Source organism: Micromys minutus, assembly GCF_963924665.1.
Source record: "Micromys minutus genome assembly, chromosome: 10".
NCBI lineage: Eukaryota > Metazoa > Chordata > Mammalia > Rodentia > Muridae > Micromys > Micromys minutus.
In genome coordinates, this window is record NC_137979.1 from 47,197,610 (window position 1) to 47,223,021 (window position 25,412).

At 50.8% G+C, this 25,412-nt stretch overlaps 2 protein-coding genes across 6 annotated transcripts; both read right to left on the bottom strand.

The window, feature by feature from the left end:
- Positions 1-745: 745 nt before the first annotated feature.
- ZNF385C (zinc finger protein 385C) lies at positions 746-23,957 on the bottom strand (the record flags this gene model as incomplete). 5 transcript variants are annotated; one of them, XM_080923012.1, is made up of 8 exons in its annotated part: positions 746-982; positions 1,454-1,564; positions 1,779-1,975; positions 2,366-2,656; positions 4,482-4,641; positions 6,424-6,534; positions 9,185-9,333; positions 23,708-23,957. In XM_080923012.1, the coding sequence occupies 8 exons, from the start codon at positions 23,955-23,957 to the stop codon at positions 746-748; spliced, it is 1,506 nt and encodes a 501-aa protein (XP_080779138.1). The 5 variants fall into 5 exon arrangements, with proteins under 5 accessions (XP_080779138.1, XP_080779139.1, XP_080779137.1 ...); XM_080923013.1 differs by having other exon boundaries at positions 1,469-1,564; positions 4,482-4,647; XM_080923011.1 differs by having other exon boundaries at positions 4,482-4,647.
- LOC308426248 (uncharacterized protein C17orf113) lies at positions 10,995-15,009 on the bottom strand (the record flags this gene model as incomplete). Its single annotated transcript, XM_080924005.1, is given in 16 exon segments — positions 10,995-11,129; positions 11,131-11,169; positions 11,171-11,298; positions 11,301-11,364; positions 11,366-11,397; positions 11,400-11,514; positions 11,517-11,551; positions 11,554-11,857; positions 11,861-11,923; positions 11,980-12,087; positions 12,090-12,269; positions 13,694-13,720; positions 13,722-13,834; positions 13,837-14,005; positions 14,007-14,186; positions 14,824-15,009. Coding segments are annotated over 16 exon segments (1,878 nt in total).
- Positions 23,958-25,412: the final 1,455 nt, after the last annotated feature.

Consider the following 25,412-nt stretch of genomic DNA (forward strand, 5'->3'; position numbering starts at 1 on the left):
GCCTTTAGTTCCATTACTCAAGAGGCAGAGGCAGGGGGATTTCTTGACTTTGCCAGCCTGTGTACATAGTTCCAGACCAGCCAGGACTACATAGTCAGGCCCACTCTCACCTTCGGGCCCCATCCCCACAGAACAGAGGCAGCCTCCCCTCACTCCTGCCTCACTCTGACAGTCCATTTCTGAAGAACTCTGGGGACCTCTTATCTCTGTGGCCCTTTGCCATACGTACCCTGTAGTCAACTTGTGGTTGTGTTGCTTTACTTGAGACTGTCTAGCTATATGGCCCAAACTGATTTTGAACTCATAATCCAGGTCCTAGGATTGCAGGCATGCACCACCATACTTGGCTACCCCATGGTAAATGTGCCCACTTTAGTTTGAGATCCCTATCTCTAGTGATTGTCCAGATAGCTCTAGAACATGACAGGAGAGGCTAGCTCTCGGGAGCTAAGATGTGTCAGCTCTGTGTAAGTCTCTGGTTGGGGTTGGGGTATGAGAGCACCATGAGGCTAGGACTGAGATTTTTCCATAGATCTTTGGGACGTCTCAAACCATAAATGGAGGGCTGGCCCAGGAGAGGAGGGTAAGTGGTCCTCAGAGCCAGGGGACTGGAAAAACCCCAGTCTGAGTGAAGAGCAGCTACCCAGGTTGGGTGGGAGCCTGGAAATTGCAAAAGGCAGTGTCTGTGGGATGTGGAGACAAGTGTCTGACTGGAAGAGATAGTTATGTGGCCATTCGGAGTCCGCTAATAGGGAGCAAAAAGGATGGGTCCTGCAGCAGGGCGGACAGCTCCTGCCGGAGTACGAAACAGAGCTGGGCCCAGGACAGGGGCTGGGAAGAGGGTAGCAGCTGCTGTTGTGGCAGGCCGGAGGGTCAAGGGCCCTGGCAGGGCACAGATGGCAGCAGCTGTGGTGGGCAGCGGACCGGGCAGGAAGCGGGCTGCCAGCGTCTTGGTGAGTTGCTTCTGCAAGGCCAATTTAGACTACAATAGAAACAGAAATGGGCAGGGTCTCTGATACCAGAGAAGCTCGCCCCCTCCCTGGGACACATCCAGGAGCTTTTTTGCCTCAGGGATGTGCCTTTTAGAGTTATAAGTCTAACCTCCCTCCCGCCCGCCCGCCCCCAGTCATGCCAGGGGTTGCTGTGGCAGCTGTCTTCCTGCCTAGCAGATGGACAGCCTCAGGACAGGCAGCACTGTGAGGGGTAGGAAGAGATGGTCTCTAGGATAAGCACACCCACCCCTGGTTTCTGCCCCTCATAATATGAATGACCTTAGGCCCAGCCCACCCCCAGGAAATTCCTCTGGGTGTAGCCCAACCCCACCCACTCGTAACCCTGTCCCTGCTCAGGCAGCTGCAGGGCCAGCAGCCTCCTTCCTGCCGCACCCCAAGTCTTTCAGCTGGCCCTTCCTCCTACTCTCCGGCGTAGACCTTGGTCCCCTAGAGACAGGTACCTTGAGAACACTCACAGCCAATGCTGTGTGTTTCTGCAGTTTGCTGTGCTGGCTGGAGGACTTGGGGAGCTTCCCAGCCAGCCGGTCTCTGTGCCTCCGGCTGCTCATGTGCTGACAGACAGACAGATTGGGAATGAGATGAGGAAGCCCACAGAACCCAAAACTACTCCATTCCCCAGACTATCTCAGACTTCTCACATTCAACACATATGATGGGCTCTCAGAATAGGGCAGTCCTGGGCAGCCTTGCCACATCCAACCCTCAGTGGGCATCAACCCTTCCTCCCTTGCTTTGATACCCGCCCTATCCCAGCCTCCCCACTACCTGCTTGAGCTGGGTCTCTGAGTTGACGTGGAGCTGACAGAGGGCACAATGGAAAGGAGGGCTGGGTCCCTGCCGCGCCCCACGATTTCCTAGCATTCTCTTTGTCTTGTGTCCAGTCCCTCCTCGGGACACAGGACGGCCCCGGCCCCTTCGGGGAGTCCCTTGATGACCTTCCACCATCCATCTGTGCTTAGCTCCTGGAAGGAAAGGAGACAGTCTCTCAGGCCCGAAGGGAGGCTACAACAGCAAGCTAGGCTGCCCCTCCATTTACACATGGCCTTCCAGCCACACAGGCTTCTCTTCCCAGTATCTCTGGCTGTCTATGGATTCCTGCGGACATTCCTCAAAGAAGATGGCCTTTTTTAATAGACAGCCAGGCAAAAGTCCCTTCCTTTTGTTTTACCCAAGGAGAATAGAGGAGGGTACTCCAGTCCTTAGTGAGCTTCAGTTCTGGTTGCTGCAGACTTCTCTTCCCAGTGCCCCTCCCTTGGGATCAAGAGGAGGACCCAGAAATGTCTTTGTAGTAACCGTAGGTAGGTTCCTCTGTCACCTAGCCAGGAATGACATGGCCCCTGGGAAGCACTGACCTGTGTTGTGAGCCTGAAGCTGAGAGGCCGAGTTCACTGTCACTTTACAGGTAGGGCAGTAGAGGCGTCCCTTCTCGCCCCGGCCTTCCCCATTCACTCCATCTCCCGAAGTCACTTCTGCTGGCTCAGGCCCTGGTGCTTCCCGGATAGGATCGGGGGAGCAGGGTGGGCACGAAGAGGAGGAAGAGGAAGCAGCAGCATCAGAAAGTTCTGAGTGGGCTGGCTCTCTGACTGACTCGTCTGGGGTCGGAGGTAGCTGAAGTGAAGGGCCGAGAGGAGGGGATGCTGGATCTGCAAGAACATGGGACACACGGGGAGGTTTGGACCTCTGAGTCGCAGCACCCACGTGATAGAATGGGAGACTGGAAGGCTTCCTGGTAAAAGAGCTAGCTCTAAATTCTAGGTTCACCCTGCCACCAGCTCACTAGGCAAACTTGGGCCTCACCTCAGTTTCCCTGAATAAAAATCATAAAATTGGACACAGTAGGTCATACTTTCAGTCTGACGTTCTAGTGCCTCAGTATTGAGTAAATAGAAGTCACCAGAAAGATGTGCTAGAATGTTTATAGAATATAATAGCAGTAAACTAGAAATGAGAGGCCCATCATCCAAGAGAATGGTGGTCTATCCGTGCAGCAGAGAACACAGCTGAGGAAGTAAAAATGACCACATGCAAACTCAGATGTGATGGATGTTAATGGGGGGGGGGGGGATTAGAGGAAGTGTTAGATTTTGTCAAGGACTCCTGTCTCAGGCTGGCCATGAACTCACCATATAGCTGAGGATACCCTTGAACTTCTAAACTTCCTGCTTTCACCTCCCAAGTATTGTGAGCATGGGTCTCTGCCACTATTCCCAGTTTTGTGGTAGTGTTAGAAATCAAAATCCAGGATTTCCAAGTGGTATGCAAGTACTCTACCCACTGATCTATACCCCTAACCCCCATCCTGTGTTTTCCGAGACAATGTCTTATAGAACCTAGGCTAGCTTTAAATTTGATGTTTAGCCCAGGCTGGTCTGGAACTCCCAATTCTCCTTCCTCAGTCTATAAGGAGTGTGGAGGACAATGGTACCCATTAGCTGAGAAACAGGCTTCTCCTTCTGCCCCCAGGAAAAACTGAAACCTACCCACATCTGAATGTAGACCTCTGACTTCTGAATTGTGGAGAAAATACATTTCTATTGTTTTAGCCACCTACTTTGTAGCCATTAGTTCTGTCAGGCTTAGGGAACCAACACAGGGAGTAGTTGAGTCCTAGCTCAGGCTAGATGTGCTGGCAGCATGTTGCCTGATCCAGAGTCAGCCTGTGTAGATTTATGTTAAGGCAATACATGATTAGACAGGGAGAGGAGGTGGGAAAAAGGAAGGAAACGGAAGAGGAGGAGTCAGAGTAAAACAGAAGAGGAGGAGGAGGACTAAATGGGAAGAAGACTGTTCAAGGCAAGTGAGAGGGATGTCTTAGGAGGGGAATAGAGAGTGTAGTGGTAAATCTGCCCAAAATAGACCGCAGTTTGTTTTCCTAATCACTGAGTCGTGTTTTCATTGAATGGGTTTATTTGGGTTGAAGAGGAAAATGCAACAAATTGGCGATTGGGTTGAAAGGATATTGCAACAAGCCTGAGGAAGGAACAGTAGGTGCCTGACTATGTCAGTATGTACAGAATCATTTTTTAAGCAATAAAGATGGCGAAAAGCTAGAGAGATGGCTCAGCAGTTAAGAGCATGCACTGTTCTTACAGCAGGTGAAGTGCAATCCCCAGCCTGTAAACCACCTGTACTCCAGCTCCCAGGGATCTCATGCCCTCTTCTGGCCTCTATATTCCATGAGCACCCACACATTCAGACACACACACACACACACACCAAGTTAAAAAACAAAACAAAACAAAACAGGTAGTAGTGGCACATGGCCTTTAATCCCAGCACTGTCAGAGGGCAGACGCAGGTGGATCTCTGTAAGTTCTAGACCAGCCTGGTCTACAGAGTAAGAACAGCTGAGGCTACATAGAGAAACCCTGTCTCTGTAAAACCAAACAAAAGGAAAAGGAAAGAAAGATGGTTGAAGAGCCAAAGTCACTCACAGCCTCGTTGTGTGGACTTGAGCTCAAGGCTGACCTTTACTCTGAGGGTTCCCAGGGCTTCCACTGGCTGGAGGTGAGGCTGAAGACAGCACTGTGCCGTTTGCAGTCAGGTTTCGAGGCCTCTGTTTGCTCTTGGCAGCTTCTACAGCCTTGAGTTTTCTGGCGTGTCTATGGCCCTTATAATGAGCTTCAGCCTGGTTCTGGAAGAGGAAGGGGAGGGGTCACCTTCCCTTGGGTCACATGCCTCATCTAGGAGTGAGCAGAGGGAGGGATGGGCCAGAGGAATATGGGGTCAAGGGGACACAAGGCTTGGCCACAAAGGGGGTGAAGTTAGTGTTACTACCATTGCCACATGTATACAGTCCTAAGGTTTACAGAACTTGATCTCACACAGACGCTCAATGCAGGTAGCCTTCAGAATCAAGCTGATTAGCCATTTATAATCTATGCATCTTGAGGCAAGTCATAGCACCTCACTCAATGGAAGAGTGTGTGTGTGTGTGTGTGTGTGTGTGTGTGTGTGTGTGTGTTGAACTTAGAGTTGAACACAAAGCCTTGTGACTATCGGGCAAATACTCTCCACTAAGCCAAATCTCCAGCCCTATTTGTTTCTGTGTTCCCAGACCCAGAAGTGTTAAACCCAGAAACATTCATGCCCTTGGATGTCTGCCTATATGTACAGAATATTCTGGAAATGGACTACTTACTCTGTGGTCCAAGCTGGCTTTAAACTCATGATCCTCCTGCCTCAGCCTCCTGAATAATAGAATCACAAGTGTGCACCTCTGTCCCCCCCACCCCCTGCTTTACTTTGTGATTGTTCACGTTAAATGTTAAATGGGACATGAATTGTAAGGGTCTAGTTTATAAAGTTGGGTCTCCTGAATGTTAAGGAGTTCACCCATGGAAAGCACAGTGGTCCTCATATTTTGGATTTTTGGACATCAAAAATATCCCATTGTTCATTTTTTTAAAAGAATTTTTGAGTTATTTGCTCTTGGCCCAGCCATTCTGCCAGGGCCTAGAAATGGCAAATCTCTTTGTCTATATTTTGTAGAATGATGTGACCTAAATATCTGGAGAGAATGTCACAGCTGGGGTGTCAGCATCCTCTTTACTTCAGCCAGGAAACTACTTGTTTCTCAACTATTTCCCAAAAGTGGGAAAGCCAAGCCTCCACAGCCCTTCCTTAAACTCTTTGGCTATACTCTAGTTCTGACATCTCATCAAAACCCCACAATGAGGCTCCTCTCCCAGAATACGCTGCAGTAGGAGTGTGCAGACCTCAGGGTCAGCCAGGGCTGGATACAAATCCCCAAAATGAAATTTACTAGGTGTGCTTCCCGGCAAATTATTTACCCACTGTGAGACTGTGTCCTCTTCAGATAAGTGAGGATGGTAATTTTGCCTCTGTACCTCTCACAGATGCATCATGGGAGTCCATTAAGATGATGAAATATAGTGGGAGAACACCTTTAATCCCAGCACCAGGAAAGCAGAGGCAGGCAGAACTCTATGAATTTGAAGCCAGCCTGGACTACAGAGTGAGTTCCAGCTAGAGTTACATAGTGAGACCCTGTCTCAACAACTACAACAAAATTCAGTGAAGCTGGGCATGGTAGGGCACGCCTTTAATCCCAGAACTTGGGGGAGAGGCAGGCAGATCTCTGTGCGTTTGAGGATAGCATGGTCTCTATAGAAAATATCAGCTCTCCTCCCCCAAAGATGCTGGGGTGAATACATACTGTAAACATCTTAAGTCCAGGATTCACACCATGGCCTCTAGGACATCCAGAAGATGGGAGAAGAATGGAATTCTAATGGGCTACATGTAGGCAGGAAGAATTATGAGAAGGGGCAGGGGTCAGGAAAGGATGATGGTCAGAGCAACAGCCCCTTTGCTGTCAGTTCCTATTACAGCAGCCCCAAAGGAGACCCTGCTCCCTCCAAGCCCCAATCCCATAATTCCCTCTCACCGCTGAGTTGAACTTCAGATGACAGATGTTACAGGAAATGAACAGCTTCTTCTTCAGAGGGGAGGGGACCCCAAACGTGTGGCTGATGACAGCTTTCTGGACTGGGTCCATCTGTGGGTGGGTGGGGGTGATAGGGCTTAGTTCCTCCTGCATGCTCAAGAAAGGTGCAGTTCAAAATATGGTCAGCTTCCCAGAAATCCCCTGTCTCATGCTATAACCCTAACAAGGGTACAACAGCCTTTTCTTGACCAATTTGATTTGCTAGGGCCAAGGGGGTGACCAGGGTGACCTGTGTGCTTAGGGCCATAGCCTGACACAGAATCACTTTGGCATCTCTTGATGCACTTCTGGTCTTAGTTTTTGGGGATTTGTTTTCTATTGTGACCAAAGATTGAGCACAGACTACAGCAAGGAAGGGACAGAAGACATTTTTGGTGGGATTTCCTTTCTCCTGACCCAGCTTTTGTACTTGGACCTGCTGGTGGGGACAAGAAGCTGTATCTCACCACCTCTGTCACTGTCCCAAAGCCTGATGTCTGCTAAGCAGAGTGAAACCTACGGGCAGGGAGACAGGTGGCCAAGCAGGACAGCACAGGGAGGCCTGAGGCTCCCCAAGTGGCAGGACTGTCCCTTTTGCAATATGAACTCGAGTGTTCTCTTTCTCTTCTTACTTAATATGTGTTGTTCATTTTTTTGTTCTCTGTTTGTTTGTTTATCTATTTTGAGACAAGGTCTCCCTTAGCTCAGGATGGCCTTAGAAGCCCTGTCTTCCTGCCTAAGCTCCCAAATGTTGGATTATAGGCACACAACACAGTGCAATAGTCTTTCTTTTCCTTTGAGATAAAGTCACTATGTAGCTGAGGGTGACCTTAAACTTTTCTTCTTGCCTCCACCTCCCAAGCACTGGGATTAAAGCATGTGCTACTGCATCTGATTTATATAGTGCTGGGAATCAAATTTAGGGCTTTGTGCATGCTAGGCAGACTACCAATTTCACTGTATCACTAGCCACTTTAGCTCTCTCTCTCTTTCTCTCTCTCTCTCTCTCTCTCTCTCTCTCTCTCTCTCTCTCTCTCCTTCCTTCCTTCTTTTTTTCTGTTGTCTTTTCTCAGGGGTCTAAGTTTTCGGGGGTCTATTTTGGTTTTTGGAGATAGAGTCTCCTTACTTAGCTCAGGCTGGCCTTTATCTCACTGTGTAGCCCAGGTTGTCATTAATACATATTCCTTAGTCTCCAGAATGCTGGCATTACAGGTAGGACCACCATGCTGTGTGTTAGAAGCCTAGGTTTGTTGGATTCAAAGGAGAAGTTGTCTGGTTTAGTCAAAAGGAACTCTCCAAACCTTCCCATGGGAAGAAACCTGAGGCGGAGAAGGGAGCATGCCAAAGACTGCCCTGAGGACAGAGTTACAAGCTGGACAGTGCTCAGGGGAGAGCCAAGCCATCATCAGGATTTCAGAGGGAGGTCTTTACACTGGGCTGACAGAAGTGTCACCAGCCTTTGAGAGACCACCCCTTTGGACAGTGGTTACATCTGTAGATGACAGTAGAGGCTGAAGCTCACAGGTCCACGCCCACATGTTCCATACTCCTCAGGACCTCTGTATAACCCTGGAGGGGACAAAAGGGAAGGAGACCTCTCCGGGTTACTGGGAAGCCATGCGACAGTCTCCTGAGGATAGAGTGGAGTTCATCCGTGATTTCATTTGATTTTGAGAATTAAGGGGGTGATGCTCCTCACACCTCATAGAGCACTCCTAACATTTGTCCCCCCAAAACACGCAGCACAAATGAGTCCAAGCACAGGAGAGAAATACACAGACACAAGCACATATGCTTAGCAGCAGTTATAGACTCACAGACAATGAGAAACACTCTCAGACACGCAGACACACAGATGCTATCTACCACAGATGGACTCTCCCCTAAAAGACATCCATACCCAGCACATAAGAGAAGGCACAAAGTCACCCAAACGCTTCAGATTCACACACAGTACACACACGCACACACACAGCACATACAAATCCCTAGGCACACACACACATCTTTACAAATAATACATTAACTCATACCCACACAAAACACACAGACCTCCAGGTAGGTGCATAAGCCCCAAAACAAAGATATAACTCAACATCTGGAGCTGTAGCTCAGCAGTTAAGAGCACTTGCCATGCAATCATGAAGGCCAGAGTTTGGGCTCCAGGACCCACATGACAACCCAGGTGCCCTTATGCAAGTCTGTAACCTCAGTCCCATGGGAATGGCAGCAGGAAGATTGCTGGAACTTGCTGGTCTGTAGTAGAACCAATTTAAGCTTATCCCCAACTAGTTTACAAATAAATGAGACTCAGACTATGGTTATTTTATTTGGCTTTGACAACTACTGGAAGCTAACCCCTAATCTACTTTTCTAACTGCTGGCCTGGCTACCTCTCCAGAAACATTCCCCAAATACTTGCCGCTCTTCCTGGCCATGTGCTCATACATGTGAACATATACTAACTCACACATAACTAAATACATAATAATAAGATAAACTTTAACCCCCAACTCCAGTGCACATAGACAAACATGGATCATCCGTATAAAACCATCTCTAGGCAGTTATGATGGTGGGGTAGGGATGACATCCTCTTCCTCTCTAGGTAGGAGACAGCTGGGTTCTGGGTCCCTGTTTGGTAGCACTTAGGGCCAGCCCAGTCACCTTCCTTGCCCTCCCCCAAAACTCACATGCCTCCACCCTCCTGCCCAGCCCATACCGTGCTGAAGTTGGGGAAGAGGCTGAGCGGGGTGGTGCCATTGAGGTGGAAGGCGAGCAAGTGCTTCAAGTCCAGCGGGGGTTGCAGAGGCCGGGCGGGCAGGGTCAGGGAGGCCAGCAAGGGGCTGGGGGCGCTGGAGGCTGGGCCTGCTACAGGAGGAAGAAGGGCAAAGTCTGAAATGAGGAGCCACAGGGCTCTCTCCCACCTCTGCTGCCAGAACAAAGAGCAACTCCTGCTCCCTCTTTATAACCAGCTCAACTCAGTTGGGAAAGCAGAGTCAGGGAGTCCACACACAGGTCAAGTCTCCTAAGTAGAAGAGTGACAAGGAAGTCCAGCCAAGAGAGCGGTCAGAAGAGTCAGGGCTGACATACATAAAACCATGGTAACAACATGACACACACTACTCGCCCTACTTGATCCCGAAGCACCAAGCTCAGGGAGTGCGGCGAAAGGCCAACTCTTTTCTCTCTAACTGTCCCTTCTCACTTCCGGCCCTGTGTCTCTCACAGAAGGAATGAAAAGAAACCCAAAGCAGAGGGCTGGAGAGATGGCCCAGTGGTCAGAGCACCCAGGTTTGATTCCCGGCACCCACATGGCAGCTTGCAACTGTAACGCCGTTTACAGGGGACCCAATGCCTGCTTCTGACCTCTGCAGGCATCAGGCACACACACATGTTGCCCTTTACATGTATGCAAGCAAAACATCATACGTATCAAATAAATCTAAAAAGGCCCACAAAATTAAGAAGAAAAAACCCCGTAGTATTCTGAACATTTGGGTGACATTGGGGGTACCTGCTGCTTCCCAGAGGATGCACCCCATCCAGCAGCCAGGATGATACCCCCAAGCCAGTTCTCAGGACCCACAGGAACAACACTGTGGTTTTGTAATCTTTGGTCTTAACAGTGTGAAATAAAGGCAGAAAAGGGCGGGAAACCAACACACCAGATTTCAAGGAAGGGAAGGGAAAAATAAAAGCAGAAAGCAATCCAGGTTATTGGACACTTACTTGGATCCTGTAACTGCAAAACCAAAAGAAGTCCCTTTCAATTCTTGGGAGTTAACCCCCTGAAATATCAGGTGGGTTTATTTAGCATCTGTAAATGTGTACCTATAAACACAGTCATAAACAGGAAAGCCTGTAGGCAGCAGATGGGAGGGGGAGCGTAGAACGGAGGGCACCATTATCTCCCTGGAATCAGTGTGCGCTTTGACCTATCAGTTTGTGCACAGACAGTATTGTGCGATGTCAGAAGCAAGCACTGTCATTTCGTTTACCATCTTGTAGGGGGAAAAGACACTACAAAGCATGGGGTAAGGAAATTCTCAGGAATCTACTCTCCTTCACCTCTGTTCTCCCAGCTCCTAAGGCCCACCCTTCCTTCTTTAATGGAAACTGGAAACCCAAGGGAAGGATCCAACAGGGGAAAGGGAAACCATGAAAGGCTAGACTGGTGGATAGGGTGGCAGTGGTGGGGTGGGGATGGGGTGGGGACAGCGTCGTCCAGATCTTAGCACCTCAACCTACTTGCCCAGGCTCTTTACTCATAAGCCAGAGGTCTGGTTTGGTTGTGAGTAGGGGAGAAGAGCAGTTAGTAGGTCAGCTTGGCTGTAGTATAATTAAGGCTGAGTGTCTACACCCTTCAATTTCCACCCCCCAACCCCAGGCTAGCTAAGGCAAGGGAAGACCACTTTCAGATGAAGTGCCACCCAAGAGGTCCCTCTCACGACCACTCTCTGAGATCTCCAAGGCCAGTGCAGAATCAAACTCATGCAGCTGGGAGAGGGGGTAGGCACCCGTCGTGATCTTCACCACCTGGCGGTCGCGCGGCCCATCATGGCCCATCTTTGTCCCCAGGACCGCAGCTTGCGGCTGCAGCCCACCTTAACCAGCAGCTCCGCACCCACCGCCAGCACCGAGGTTAGGGAGGCTAGAACTCGGAAGGCTGGGAAAGAGCTCGCGCCGGCAGAGGCGCCCGAGGCTCGAAGAGCATCAAAAAGCCCCGCAGCAGCACCCGCAGCGCCCCCTCGCCGTGCACGCACAGTTCTTCAGGTTCCTGCCGGTAGCAGCGGGGATCGAAGATAGCCGCCAACGCGGCCATCGTAGCTAGCGAGGATCGGGGAAGAAGTCCCGCAGCCCGCTTCGCATGGAGTCCGGGAAAGCCTTTCGGTGGCGCTCCTAAGCCTCGCAGCGCAGCCTCCGAGTAGCCCTAGCACCTACTATGGTAGATGTAGCGTTTGCTCGCCCGCGTTGGAGTCCGGCTCCGGGATCACCAGTTCCTTTCCGGAAGCCATGGAGCCCCACGCACCCAGAGCCGAGCTGCAACAAGGGGCCAGGTCTGGCTCTTGGTGCTGCAGAACCAGGGAAGCTTCTGCACCGAAGCGTCCAGCAGCAGTGAGTGAAGACTTCGTAGGAAGGTCAACTGACACAGGGCTGAAGCTGTGGCTCTCAAAGAGCGCACCAAGCAAGGCCAAGCCTCAGCCACTGCTTTTACAACAAGCAACAGGGAGCCCCAAGGTATTGGTAAGGGACCTGTCAAGTCAATAGCTTTAAAGTCCAAGGCTGCAGGGAGCTTGGGGACTGAGTGGGAACTGAGGCCACCATGCAGACGGAACAAGACATCCAATTTACTCTCATATTCACCCAAATAGGAATGGGTCATTGGGTCTGCTCAGCCAGGGAGACAGTGAAGGTTGATAAGCAGTGGGCAAGTGACTCTGAGCTGCAGGCTGACACTCTCCAGTCACCGGAGAAGCTTGAACTTCAAGCCAGTTTGGGTGCAGATATATATACCAAAGACCTGTAGGATGTCCAGGAGTTGGCAATCATTAGCCTCACCCATATACCAAAGACCTGTAGGATGTCCAGGAGTTGGCAATCATTAGCCTCACCCGCCCTGTATCTTCACACTGCCCAGGAAAAACTGTAGCAGGATGGCTATCACATGGGGACACCGTAGTGGCAAACAGGGCCAGACTATGGGACTCTGCCCAGCCCCTGGTCTCACCTAACACAAGCCCCACATATGAGGATGCCTTCAGGAGCTGGCAGGCCTCTGTGTGCAAGACACTGGCACTTGCCACCTGGGACAACCAGGGAGAAAAAAAAAAAAAAAGACAGAGTTAGGCTTGTCCTACAGGCTAGGGACTTGGGGGAGGCAGGTGGTTGTTGTTGGAAAAATACAAGCGTGGGGCCAGACAGACAGACTCTTTGCCACTTACTGACTCTGTTACTTTGGGCAAGCTACTTTACCATCACACTTCTGGCTTTCTCAGTTCTAATACCTGCAGCTCTATTCCTTCAGAGGCAGGGGCAGAGGGGCGGGGGGGGGGGGGTGTTACCCAACAGCTTGGGGACTCAGCAATAGACATATTCACTAGCAATCCCTGGCCAGTAAAGGTCCCAGTATGTGCTGTTTGTCTCTACAGAAGTAATCCAACCCCCCCCCCCAGCCACACACCCCAGGATTCACACAGCAGAACCTAGGCAGAACTGTAGCATGCACAACTCCAGAAACCACGTGGGTGTTTTAGAATTTGAAGGGGATCAGAGGGATAAAGGTCAGGAGGTGGCTCAGTGGTTAAGAGCACTGACTGCTCTTCCAGAGGTCCTGAGTTCAAATCCCGGCAACCACATGGTGGCTCACAACCATCTATCTGTAATGGGATCTGATGCCCTCTTCTGGTGTGTCTGAAGACAGCTACAGTGTACTTAAATATAATAAATAAATCTTTTTAAAAAAGGGGGGAGGAATCAGAGAAAAAATTGGAAATTATGAAAAATCAAAGCTCTGGACTATACAATGCCCTGCCCTAAAACTGGGAAGACTTCCTTTTCCAGAAGATAATACATAGCCGGAGCTTTACCACTCCTGATTTTTTTGTTTAAAAAAAAAATGTATGCCAGAGCTGGACTTAAGTTCACTATGTAGCTAGAGATAATCTTGACCCCCTGATCCTCCTGCCGTTCTCTCCCAAGTGCTGCGATTACATGTGTGTGCCGCTACACCTATTTCTGGGTTTTTGTTTTGTTTTGTAGACAAGGTTTCTCTGTGTAGTCCAGGCTGTCCTGGAATTGCCCTAAACTCTAAGCTTCGCTTGCCTCTGCCTCCCAGGTGCTGGGATTAAAAAGGGTGTGTCATCACACCCAGCTGAAATTTTTTTAATTGGAACTAATTTGAGGTTTTCAAAAGCACGGTAAAAGCTCATCAAGCCCAATGTAAGTCAGCCACGGCCCAAGACCAGTTTTCAACCTCTGGCCCAGGAGTGAGAAGCAGGCCTGTGTTCACCCAGTGATACGGGCCAGGCCTGGCTTCGTTACTGTTGTACTCAATATGGCTGGTCCGGTGCCAGGCATGTAGGCAGCACTTGGTGAAAGTCTGGCAGAGTGGAGATATGAATGAAGTATGGTGGTTACTACCCAAGGGCCTAGCACACTGGAGCTTTTCCCAGGTGGCTCAGTGTCGCCCCCATTCTTTGTCCTCCTCTTACCCCTGGCTGCCATCTACCTGCATGTCCCTCACTTTCCTGGGGGCGGTAGTATGCGCCATGCCCTGTGCCCATCCGTGTCTGACACAGGGTGAACCTCTGCAGCTCCAGTGGGGCTGAACGGTGGTTATCGGGCACATCCTCTTTAGCCACATACACATGGTCAGCGCAACCACTTTGGCCAGGTCTGTCTCTGCCTTGACAGCCCTAGAGGTGGGAGTGGTTGCCAGGCACGGGTAGGTCCACCCACACTCAGCAGGGTCTTCCAGAATGGGCTCGCCCTGGTTGACCACCAAAGCCTGGAAGTTGTCGGTGCCCATCATGAAAGCGTTCTTGCTTGGCTTTGGTGTGCTTGTTCTGTACCAGGGCCTGGCAACACTCTAGATAGAAGAGCATCAGCTTCTGCTTGTAGTCAAAACCCAAACAGGGAAACACCGTCTGCCGCTGCTCACTGAAGTACTGCTTGCACTTGGTGGAGTTGGAAGCTTCTCCAGCTGGCTTATTCCCAGGGGGCTGCTCTCAGGACAGGGGACCCAGGATCCCCTCCAAATGCTTACCATCCCCCCTCTTCCCTCACCCACAGAGCAACTCCATAAATAGGGGAGTTGGTGGGGAGGCAAGAGAGAGACAGCCCACCAAGCTAAGGGGGAACCATTCATCCAACTTAGCCTAGAAAATTTATTCAAGCTCTGCCGTAGGAGACTAGAAATGAAGAAGCTAAGGGAGCGGAATCAGGGGGAAATGGGGGAGCTTATGATGTCCACAGGGATGGATTGACCCGATGGGGAGGGGTGTACAGAGTCATGCCGTGAGCCACATTGGGAAGAGGTAAGGAAGCCCAAGACCCCTCCCAAGGGCCTCCCTCTCTCCAGGACAAGGAAGATACTAGTTGGCCAAGTCTGCTATAGTATCTTAGAACACAGTAGTGACTTTTAGCACAATTTGAGTCCAGAAGACAGATGTGATTCTCAGGGCTCCTGAGTATTTTGTATCTGATTCAGGGCTACAACGCATGTCTGGATGTCTAACTCATGGGGTGTTGTCCTCAAAGTCCATAGATTCCTGCATTATCAATACAGAGCATCTCAAGGCCATCTGCATTTCCCTGGGACATCTGTCGCTGCATGTGCACACTCGGGCACTGGCTCACATTCATGAGCACTGGCATGTGCACACTCGGGCACTGGCTCACATTCATGAGCACTGGCATGTGCACACTCGGGCACTGGCTCACATTCATGAGCACTGGCATGTGCACACTCGGGCACTGGCTCACATTCATGAGCACTGGCATGTGCACACTCGGGCACTGGCTCACATTCATGAGCACTGGCATGTGGTCCTGGGTACAGAGTGAGGTCAGACTTTGGGTTGGATTGTTTTTATAATTATCTGCATTTCCAGGATGAGTCTCTGAGATCTGAAAGTTGGGTCAGACCACTCCTAATGATGGGAAGTTTGTCCTCTCCTCTTGTGCCCATAGCAGCAGACTAGCAGCTACTATTGTTCATCCAATCAGTAAAAACTGAGCCAGGCCATGGGCTAAGACCGTACATGATTCCCCAAAGAGATCAAGATTATTATTGACTGTGAGCAGGGGAACCAAGGCATTTGCCCAAGGTTTCTCAAACAGCAATCAGCTGATGTACAATCAGGATGCTCAACCTCCGGCAGCCATCAGCCATTCTACAAATGCATCACCCCCCCCCCCCAGGCCTGTCTCAGCCCAGGGCTCTCCTGCTCTTGTTTTGCCTCTGCACTGTTTCCCTACAGCCCGAGAACAGCCAGTTTAGACCTGTTCCACTATGGTGCTCCCTTGCTTTTTGCCTCTTCAGTGGGACTTTACTGCCTAAGTCAGGCACCTTGCTAAGAACCTCCCCAGCCTCCGAACATCTCTGTATTCTTAGTAGTCCTGTTTACTCCACCCAGCCATCCCCAAAGAGGCTGTTTAATAAAGCTGCTGAAGTTGTTACTATGTCTGTCTGTCCGTTTGCCTGTCTGGAAATTGAACCCAGGTCCTTGAACACTCTAAGCATACCCTCGTCACTTCTAACTTCCCCCTGAAACTAGAATTCCCACTCTTCCTCTCTCCCTGATCAGCTCCCCCACCTCCTTGACAATATCTCAGACATCCCCTCTGCTACTCGGATCCCCACAGAGTAGGGCTGGTAACTGGCCTCCAGTCTAAGGCAATTCCCTATGTGCACGAGTTCCCTGTGTACCTGCAACTGAATGCCTTTACCCAGGAAGCTCCGCCATTTTCCACCACTGCCCCCCCATCCCCTCTAGGCCACTCCCTACATGTTGCAGATCTGTTTCTGGTTCCATTCCTTCATGTCTCTTCCCTCCTTCTGTCTTCCCTCTCTCCCATACATTCCCCAAGGGCAGGAAAGACAACTGCTTCTCTTTTCTTTTTCTGTCTCTGAGACTGGATCTCACGTAGACCAGGCAGGCCTCAAAGAGGATGGCCTTGAACTTCTATTCCCGTAACCCTAGCTCCTGGTTACAGCCATGTGCCACCATGTCCAGCTCTATGCATGCTGGAGCTCACACCCAGGGCTCTCTGCATGCAGGTGAGCGCTCTACTAGTCAAGTGACATTCCCGGGTCACCGACTTCCTCATGTATGAACCCCAGTTAGGGCAACCGTGCCTGGTTTCTAAAACGTATATCACAAAATTTGAAGAATTTTAAAAAGCTGAGAGAGAGAGAGAGAGAGAGAGAGAGAGAGAGAGAGAGAGAGAGAGAGAGAGAGAGGAGCAGCAGCAACAGCAGCTAGACTTGGCACCTGTTAGGGGGTGGAAATCACTTCCTTCCTTGTCTTTTCGTCCCCAAAGCCTGTGATTCCAAGATTTTTTTTCCTGCCCACCACCCAAAAGATGTGAGAATTGGGGACAAGTGTAAGACCAAGACCAAAGTGACAGTTGCCCTCCTGGAAGTTTGCCAAACCCCTCCCATATTCCCAGAACCTCGGTCCCACCCCATCCTCCAGCAAGACCAAATTAGTACACTGAGATGTTTTCAATGAAGGGGCCTGGGAAGGTGAAGGCCAATTTGACACTATTCCAGACAGCAGCTCTCAGACCCATTAGAATCCAGTCCGAAACAAACCAAAAACCTATTCAGCTGACACTAACCACATTTAAGTACTCAGTAGCTACGTGGCCTGGACAACACAGAAAACATATGCAGCATCCCAGTAAATTCCAGCAACAAGTTGTTCTAAATCTACCCTATGTCACCTTGTAGGAGCCAGCCTGTGGGGGTGGGCTGGGGTGGGGTAGGGGGATCAGCAGAATTATATGAATCGGTGCTAATCAGGGGTGGCCAAGTGTGAGCAGCCCTGGATCCTATATACCTCCACAAGCTAGCGGGACCCACTGCAGCCTGCATGGTCTAAAGGCTGTGTGTGCTGGTCTCCCCACCCCCACCCACAGATCATGTAAACCCAGTCTCTTCTCCAGTCTCTTCCCCAGGCCCACATAGTTCCCATCCTTGGGACCTCACCAAGAGACCTTGAAGCTCTCAGCAGGGCAGGATCCTATCAGATGGGGTTTCTCTGTACCCTGTGTGCGTCCTCCAGAGCACTGGGACAGGGGAAGGTTGGAGACCTCCTCTGAGCTCATCCATCAGTGGATGCCCCAACACACTCAAACAGGTCCCCATTCTCCCACCCCTTTCCCAGAAGCTCTAGGACTGAACGCCAGTCCAGGTGTCCTCAGGCCACTCCTACACACTCATGCAGACATCATCTTGGGTGGCAAACGCTCTGGCCAAGGTCTCCTTGAGCTCTGCAGAATAACAGCAGGAGACAAAAGGCACCAGCAGAGGGCACCACTTGGGTCTCAGGCAGAGCCACAGTGCGCCAGACAAGCCCACCTCCTGGGACTCCTTCTGCAAGTCCTAGCCTTATCCAACTGCCCCATGCTGCAGCAGGAACACTATGGTGAGGCCACAGGGAGCAAAGGGAAAAGGAATCCAGTCGATTATTGCAAATATGGGTAGGTTCCTAGGAGAGCTCACAGGGCTAAGACCTAGAACACCGCAGGGTGCGGCTTTCCCAGAGTTCTGAAAGTTGGACCTAGCAGGACTCTGGGGCCAGAGAAGCAGATGGGAAGCCAAATGCCAGCAGTGAAGGGGGCAGATATTGTAGCGAAGTTTTACGTAGTGAAGTGCATCTGTGCCTTGCCAGCAAGAATCCATTAACCTACCTGGAAGCCGACAGGGTATATAAGGCACAGGGGTCCAGAAACCAAAATGTCTGCCTGTCTCCCAGACTTTGGGGACTGGAGTTAAGAGACACCTGGGATGGATGAATTCTTAGCTAGATTTAATTCTGCCCTGGAGATTTATTAGGAACCTCAGTCTCTTTGTCTGAAAAATGGGTTTGTAACTAAGGGAGGGAGAACAGTATGGAAATGGAACTGAGGACCATAATAGGTACTGAAGAAGGGGTGGGTTTGCTTCTGTAGAGTCAGGGGAGACCAAGGCATTTGGTGGCCCTGTCTCTCCTGTCAACACACAGTCATCCAGACATGCCTTCCAGTCCCCTCACAATTAGATGCAGCATGCTCCACATTAGGGCTAGAGAATACGATGATTTTGATGCCAAATCCCCTCGCCCCCGGGTGATTCACTGTCTGCCTCTGACATTCAGCTTGAGCTCTGGGTTGCAGTGTGAGCCCTGGCCCCTGCACACATCCCTGGGTGACTACCTGCTCTCTCAACTACATTCAGATCAAGCAGCCACTCCCGCTGCCCCAGGAGAGTATTGAAGGTCAAAGTTCTCTCTTGTCAAACATGTAGGGTAGGTATTTTCTTTGGTAGGATTTTAAAGGATGTCCCCCCTCTCCCTTCTCCAAGTGTCTGGGAGAATTCCCAGCCCTGGCCAAAGTCCATAGCCTGATCCAACTCACTGAATAGTTGCCTCAAGAAAAGACAAGTTGCTGGCTCTGGGCACGCTTAGAACACGCCATACTGACAGCATTAAGAAGCAGCTTACCCTGTGCCCGGAGCCCAGGTTGGGGCGGGAGTACAAAGCAGGCATCATATGAAATAAGGCCACCCTGGCTGCCACCTGAGAGAAAGGGGTCTAAGGGAACCACATTTTGTAGTTGTGCCATAATTAGAAAAGATTGATACCCACCTCGAGATTCACAGGTACCCACACCGATGATGCTAGACACAGAGGCCAAGGCATGTGTGCACATCCATCTCCCCATGGTGAAACCAAGTCTAGGGTCTAGCACATGATGCCCGTGCAGTGACACACACCCCCTCAGGGGCCCGGTGTGAGCGTGCATGTATACACAGATAGATAGGCCAGTGGGCATGTAGCTGTACTGTAGTAATGTAGTGGAGTCTCTGAAACACTAGGCGCTGTTCGCATGAGCTGAATGCTGTACACCTTGACAAAGAATGAAGCGAACACCCTGAGATCACCACCCAGCACAAGTGCATGCTCACACTTCCTCGTGTGAAAAACCAGATGCATCGGACTCTTGAGATCACACGACCAAACACAGGGCACATGCATGTGCACACACACGCACATATTAGCAGAACAATGCGGTTTCTATCACAGATAAAATAAAAACTCAGAGGTGAGGCCCTATACCTCCCTGGGCATCTATAAACAGTTCATCCTAAGGGAGGGGGAGGCATTTTCTTTAGTGGTGTGGCTGTGGGTAAGGTGCCCACAGCCCCGTCAATAACCCGTCCTGAATGCACACTCCTGCAAGAAACCTTAACATTCACTGACTCACCAAAAAAGAAAAGAGCAACAAAACGTGGGAGAAATCTGTGTGGGGGAGTTAATCTGGGAAGAGGAAGGGTGAGGTGGGGACCCAGGAGGAAGATAGGGGAAGAATATCAATCAACACACCATACTCAAGTATGAAAAAATGTCACGAAACCATTAGTGTGCATAATTAATAGTTGCTAGTCATTTCTTTAACCTGCAAAGAAAAAAAAGAAAAGAAAAGAAAATCCAGAGGAAGGGCCTAATGTGGGATGGGGATGAAGAGAGGAAACGGGGAGGGGGCAGTGGTGGCAGGGGGACATTAAACTGAGACCCAACCTTTGCCCATTCCACTCCCCAGGAGGATTCTAAATATGGACCAGGGCTCCTTCCCTTCACCACAGCCTCCCTAAAAACAAAACAAAAACAACCAGGCAAGCCAGGTGTAGTGGTGCTGGCTATAAATCCTAAGGCAGGATGGCTAATTTGAGGCTAGCCTAGGATGTAAAGTAAGTTCCAAGCCAGCCTGGTATCAGCAAGGCTTTGAGGAAGCTGGGATGGGGTGGGGGCGGGGGGGAGCAGTAAAAACAAAAGGGCTGACAAAGCAGACCCTATGTGAGGAGGCCTAGGGAGTAGGGACACAGGTAAAGCAGAGTGTAAGGTACTGGTCTGGCCCCAGTGTCCACCCCGCGGCTCAGCTAGGAGCCTTTTGGTCCCATCTACCTTCTCTCCACCTAGGAAGTAACAGCTTTTCAGCTTCATCCAGTGCCTCCCCTCCCTTGCCCTTAGAGGAGGCGAAAGTAAGATTTCCCATAAGGAGTCTTTAGCTCAGGTTCCCAGCGCACATTTACCCAGATGTGCAGCACCCGTGAGTCCTCAGGGTAGACTCTCCAGACATACCCTCCCCTTTGTTCTCAGCCTCAGTCCAGGTTACATAGGTCTGGAGTGGGGTAGGTGAATCTACTGACCTTGGTTCCCCAGCAAACAGCCTCTGGGGACCATTAACAAGAGGGGAAGAGTAGGGTGGGAGAGATGGTGACCCTTTCCTAGAAGCCCCTGAGACCTGTCCCCCATTCCCCAGCTCAGGAGCCCTCAGCACTTACCCAAGAGCATTCTCAGCCTTTGGAGACACCACGTAGCAGAGTGCCGAGCAGGAACGAAGCCAGCCAGAGTGACAGAGGGAAGGGGGGATGTGAGGGACAGGAGGGGAGGGCTTAAGGGAGGGACTCCAGTTAGGCCGGAAAGCCCTGTTCCCCTTTGCCAGGAAAAGGGGTGCCTGATCCTTGATTTCTGAATCCCAACCATAGGGGCATGGAGCAGAGGGGGAACTTGCGAGGCCGTGGGAATGTGAGGGACTGTGGAAACCAGGGACAGACAGCTGAGTGTGACCTACTCACCCCCCCCCTCCTGTGCCTCAGGCTCCGTCTCCTGCCTCTTTTGCTGAAACAAAAGGCTGATTTTGACCACAGAGACCTCCAGGGACAGATACTACCCTCACACACCTCACCCCTGCACTGCGTGCTGGAATGCTCCCCTGCTCTGGACTTGCTGAAGCCCCTGTTTAGACCACCGAGCTTCTTCTTCTCCTGGGCATCACCTTATAGTCATCTGCTTTTACTGAAGGGGAAACAGGCTCTGAGACGTATCACAGAGGGTTGTCACTGAGAGGGAGCCCAGGTTAGCCCCTTAGACCTGTTACCTCCTGCAGTGCCAGGAAGGAAGTGGGGAGGGCTCTGCCAGATCAGCTAAAACTTCTGACACCTATCTGGGGTCCAAGGTCCTTACCTCTTCTCTCCACTGTTGCTTCTTTCTCTCCCTCCTCATGCTGAAAAGCTGGCTCTCCACTCACCTGAGCACCTGGTGGCTGCACAGGGGGGTGGTCAGGAAAGGGGAGACAGCCAGGCCACAGCTGGGATCTAGTCTCGAATTCCAAACCCTGTCTGTGCCCAATGCGGGCCCCCACCCCTTCAGCATTCTGTCTCCACCAGATAATAACCAGTAATCTCAGGGCAACCAATACCTGTACCACAGAGCAGGTCTAGCCAGGAGCTGACAGAGGGCTGCTTCTTACTAGGAAGGGGCTCTAAGAGGAAGGAGTTGTTTGTGCGGGGTAGGGGGTGCGGGGGAGGGGGGAGGAGAAAAGAAACTCAAGCCCAGAGTTAACGAACCTGCCCAGAGACACGGAAGCTCTGTCTTCTCCCAGGCAGACACCTAAGCTAAGCCCCCTAATTCTCTACCCAGACAGCCTCGCCTCTCTGGGTGGTCTGGGTGGGGGAAGGCAGGTCTCACCTGGGGGAAGAGGATGTTTGGCTATCTTGGGAGAATGTAGGACACTTCTGTCTCCTGTCACCCAAGGAGGCCATAGGAGGCACTGGCTGGGCTCAGGGGTCTGAGGTGGAGATGGGGGGGGGGGATACTGCTTCTTTGAAGCTTGTACCTGAAGGTCTCAGGATGATGGGGTGGGGGTGGAGGAGCTCCGTGAGGAGGAATCAGCAGCCCAGAAAGATGCTGATGGGAAGGAAGGACAGGAGGAGAGCTTCCGGAGCCTCCTGGAGGGACTGAAATTAATCCATCTGTAGGAAGCAGTGGCGTATGAGCACACACTCACCAAGCCAGTGACTCATGCATGACCCACGCCCTTGATTTCCAGGGTCCAGAGTATACAGCCAGAGGCGTCAAAGTTTGGAGGATAGAGGGCTCGGAGATCTCCAGCATGTTTGTGGGGAGTGCGGAAGACTCACGTCTGACTGCCACAACTGCAGCCATCTTTGTCTCGGATGCTTTTAAAATCCGACCCATCTCTGTTTGCCAGTCTATCCCAGTGTCTACCTTACATTTTTCACCCATGGTTCCTCCAGCCATTTCAACAGGACAGAACTTAAGTCTCTTCCTGTCCCTTCAGGTGTCTGCTGTAATGTGTGTGATGGAGAGTGAGGGACAAGCCCTTGGAAAGTACCCAGAGTCAGAAGATGTGGCTGGCTTTAGAAAGCTGCCTTCTTTAGCCAACTAGAAGGGCAGGAGACAGTGATGGGTCTCCTCCTTTCTCTTCTTTCTTTCCTTTATTTATTTTTAAAAATTTGTTTATTTTATGCAAAATAAATAAATCCCACAGTAGCTGTGGTCAGACACAGCAGAAGAGGGCATCAGATCCCCTTACAGGTGATTGTGAGCCACCATGTGGTTAGTGGGATTTGAACTCAGGACCTCTGGAAGAACAGTCAGTGCTCTTAACCACTGGAAAACTTTTTAACGCATCCCCCAACACCTCCCCATCCTACATGCTCCAGTAACAGCCATCCGTAAGATTTGCTCAGTCTCAACCTCAAGAATCCAACTCTAGGCTCCTCCTTGGAGGATGAGTTAATGCTGATAAAGGAGTCTTTCTGTCACTTGCTAAGGACATGACCTCAGCCTGATTTCCCCTCACCTATAGTGGTCATCACTCTCCCTCTGAGGCCTTTTTGTCCCTTGGGCTGTGTCTCAACTTCCACCATGCTCAGGGGACACTGTATAAATGTCACCCAAAGATTAGGCGCTCTCAAGGTTCAAGGTACCCTCTGGCAAAACTACCCTGCTGGGGCTGCAAGGTGGGTTTCTTGAAGCCACCCCCAGGATATGGGGTACTAATGCTTCCTGCCTCTCCCCCCTAGGCTTCTTTGGATCTGCCTTCCTTGCCAGCCTGCAGCTCATGACCCCCATGTGTCTGTCAACAGGCATCACCCTCACATTAGCATTCACCCATTTCCCCTAGAACACTGCACTGTAGCCAGATGCCCCTACAGCACTGACAGCCAACTCCCCTCCCCCAGCCCCTACCCTTCTCCTTGCAAAGTCACCCCAGGCAGGGAGAGGCAGAAATCCTGGCTGGGAGTCCAGCTGCCACAGGAAGAGGGACCTCCTGTCGTTCCTTGTTGGAGTGCTATGCAACGGAAAAGAAAAGCGCGGGAGTATGGAACACCCTGCAGGCTGGAGAAATGTTATAAATGTCCTAATCACAAACACCTCCAACAGGGAGAGCTCCTAGAACTGAAGAGACCTCCAGAGGAGACCTCAAGACTCTCACAACCCAAGAGACCCCATGGTAAAGCCGTCCAGAAGCAGAACAAAACTTTTCTGTGGCTTTGTGGAATCCAGAGGACATGCCAGGCAGGCGCCATACCACCGTACTACATCACCAGGTTTTAAAATAAAACCTGACAGCACCACAGAGGGAAGCCACAGACCCAAGGTCCCTTAAAGGGACCCAAAGCTAGTTCATAGGAGGGGTGCTAAGCTCAGCGCTGCTCCACACTGACCTGGCCCCGCGGAGGTCTTGCCCAGGCTGAGCTGCCGAAGCCTTCGCTGGTGGGCGCGTCCCCCACAATGCACCTGGGCCTGGGCTGCAGAGTTCAGCTGGATGTTGCAGACATCGCAGAGTGTGTAGGAGGGTCGTTTCCTCTCCCGCTTAGGCTTTGACGATTCTGGAGAGTGAGGGGGGCACTCAGATGCTGCAGTTGTCAGGGGCTCCTTCTCACTCGAGGGGGGTGGGCTCAGTGGCCTCTTCATACCTGAGCAGATAGAGAGAGAGACAGATTCACAATGGCTGGGGTGGTTGTGAACACACAGTAAAAAACAGAAGAGGTTTGAAATCTGGAGGTGATGATATGTATGTCAGGTGACCCAGCCTGACTTCTAAATACACCCCGCAGCCAAACTGTCAAGAGGAAACGTGATGGGGGTGGTCCATTTCTAGAAGAATACCATTAAAATATGGGACCATTAGGAAGAGCGTCAGGAATGGCTGCATACTGTAAGCCGGCTGAACACAAGGTCCCAGGGCCTGAAAGCAAATCTCAGAGATGGAGATGGGGTCTTGGAGACAAGGGGACACTGGGGAAACACAGCAGCAGGCCAGTTGAGTCCTACTTTGGGAAGCTGAATCCTGTTCTCAAGCCTCTGGGCAGGAGCTGGCAGTACTGTGACAGACAGGCATGTAGCACTTACTGGAGACACAACAGCCCTCTGGCCAGAAACCCAACATCCTGTACCGTATACCCAGCAGGGTGACATTCACCAATAAAGACAGCCTGCCAAGCTACCCCAACCCCATCCACATGGCTTGAGATGCCCCTTCTGTCTTGGTCATGTGAGGCCACAGCTGTCAGCTTGGTTGAGACCTGGGTCTGCAGAACACAGCATCCACACATGGACCCAACCTGGACACTCCTGACCTTCTTACAGGCAACTGTCCCCTTTGCAGATGCTCTTTCCCCCCTAACTCTGGAACTTTCTCTCATATTTCTGCTTCTGTTTCTCCTCTGGAGCTAGATGTCAAATATCTCAGACAGAACCTGTAATAGTCACTTCCTGGTGTGTTTTGTGTGTGTGTGTGTGTCCCTGCACACACACTTGCACATGCTCATACATGTGAGAGAGAGCATATGTATACAATATATGTGTATGTATATATGTGTTTGTCTCTGTGTGCAAATGTATGTGTGCCTGTGTCTGCATGTGTGCATATGTGTAACTGTGCATGCACATTTATGTTTCCTGGCTCAGTTAACTGGGAGACTTCCTGAGGGCAGTGCCTGCTTCCCTTGGACTTGAACAACCCCAAGGTTTGAGGAAAGCATGACTGAGCCCACTTTTCTATTTATAGATGAGCTGTGTGACCCTGTTCCATTCATGTTAAAGCCCTAACCTAACCCTTAAGTATAATGCAACGTGACTGTATTTGGAGAAAAGACCTTTAATGAGGCAACTAAGTTAAAATGACAGTGTAGTAGTAGGCTGCAAACCCAAATGCTGTCTTTCTTTACAAGACAAAGAATTTGAACAAGGCTATTTCAGAAGAAAGCGTCCTAAGCCTGGCTATAACACACACCTGCTATCCCAGCCTTAGTGGAGGTTTAGGCAGGAGAATCGGGAGCAGGAAGCCAGCCTGACCTACATGGCAAAATGTTGTCTTTAAAAAAAAAAAAAAAGAGTAGAGGGGCTAGAGGGATGGCTTCGTGTTTA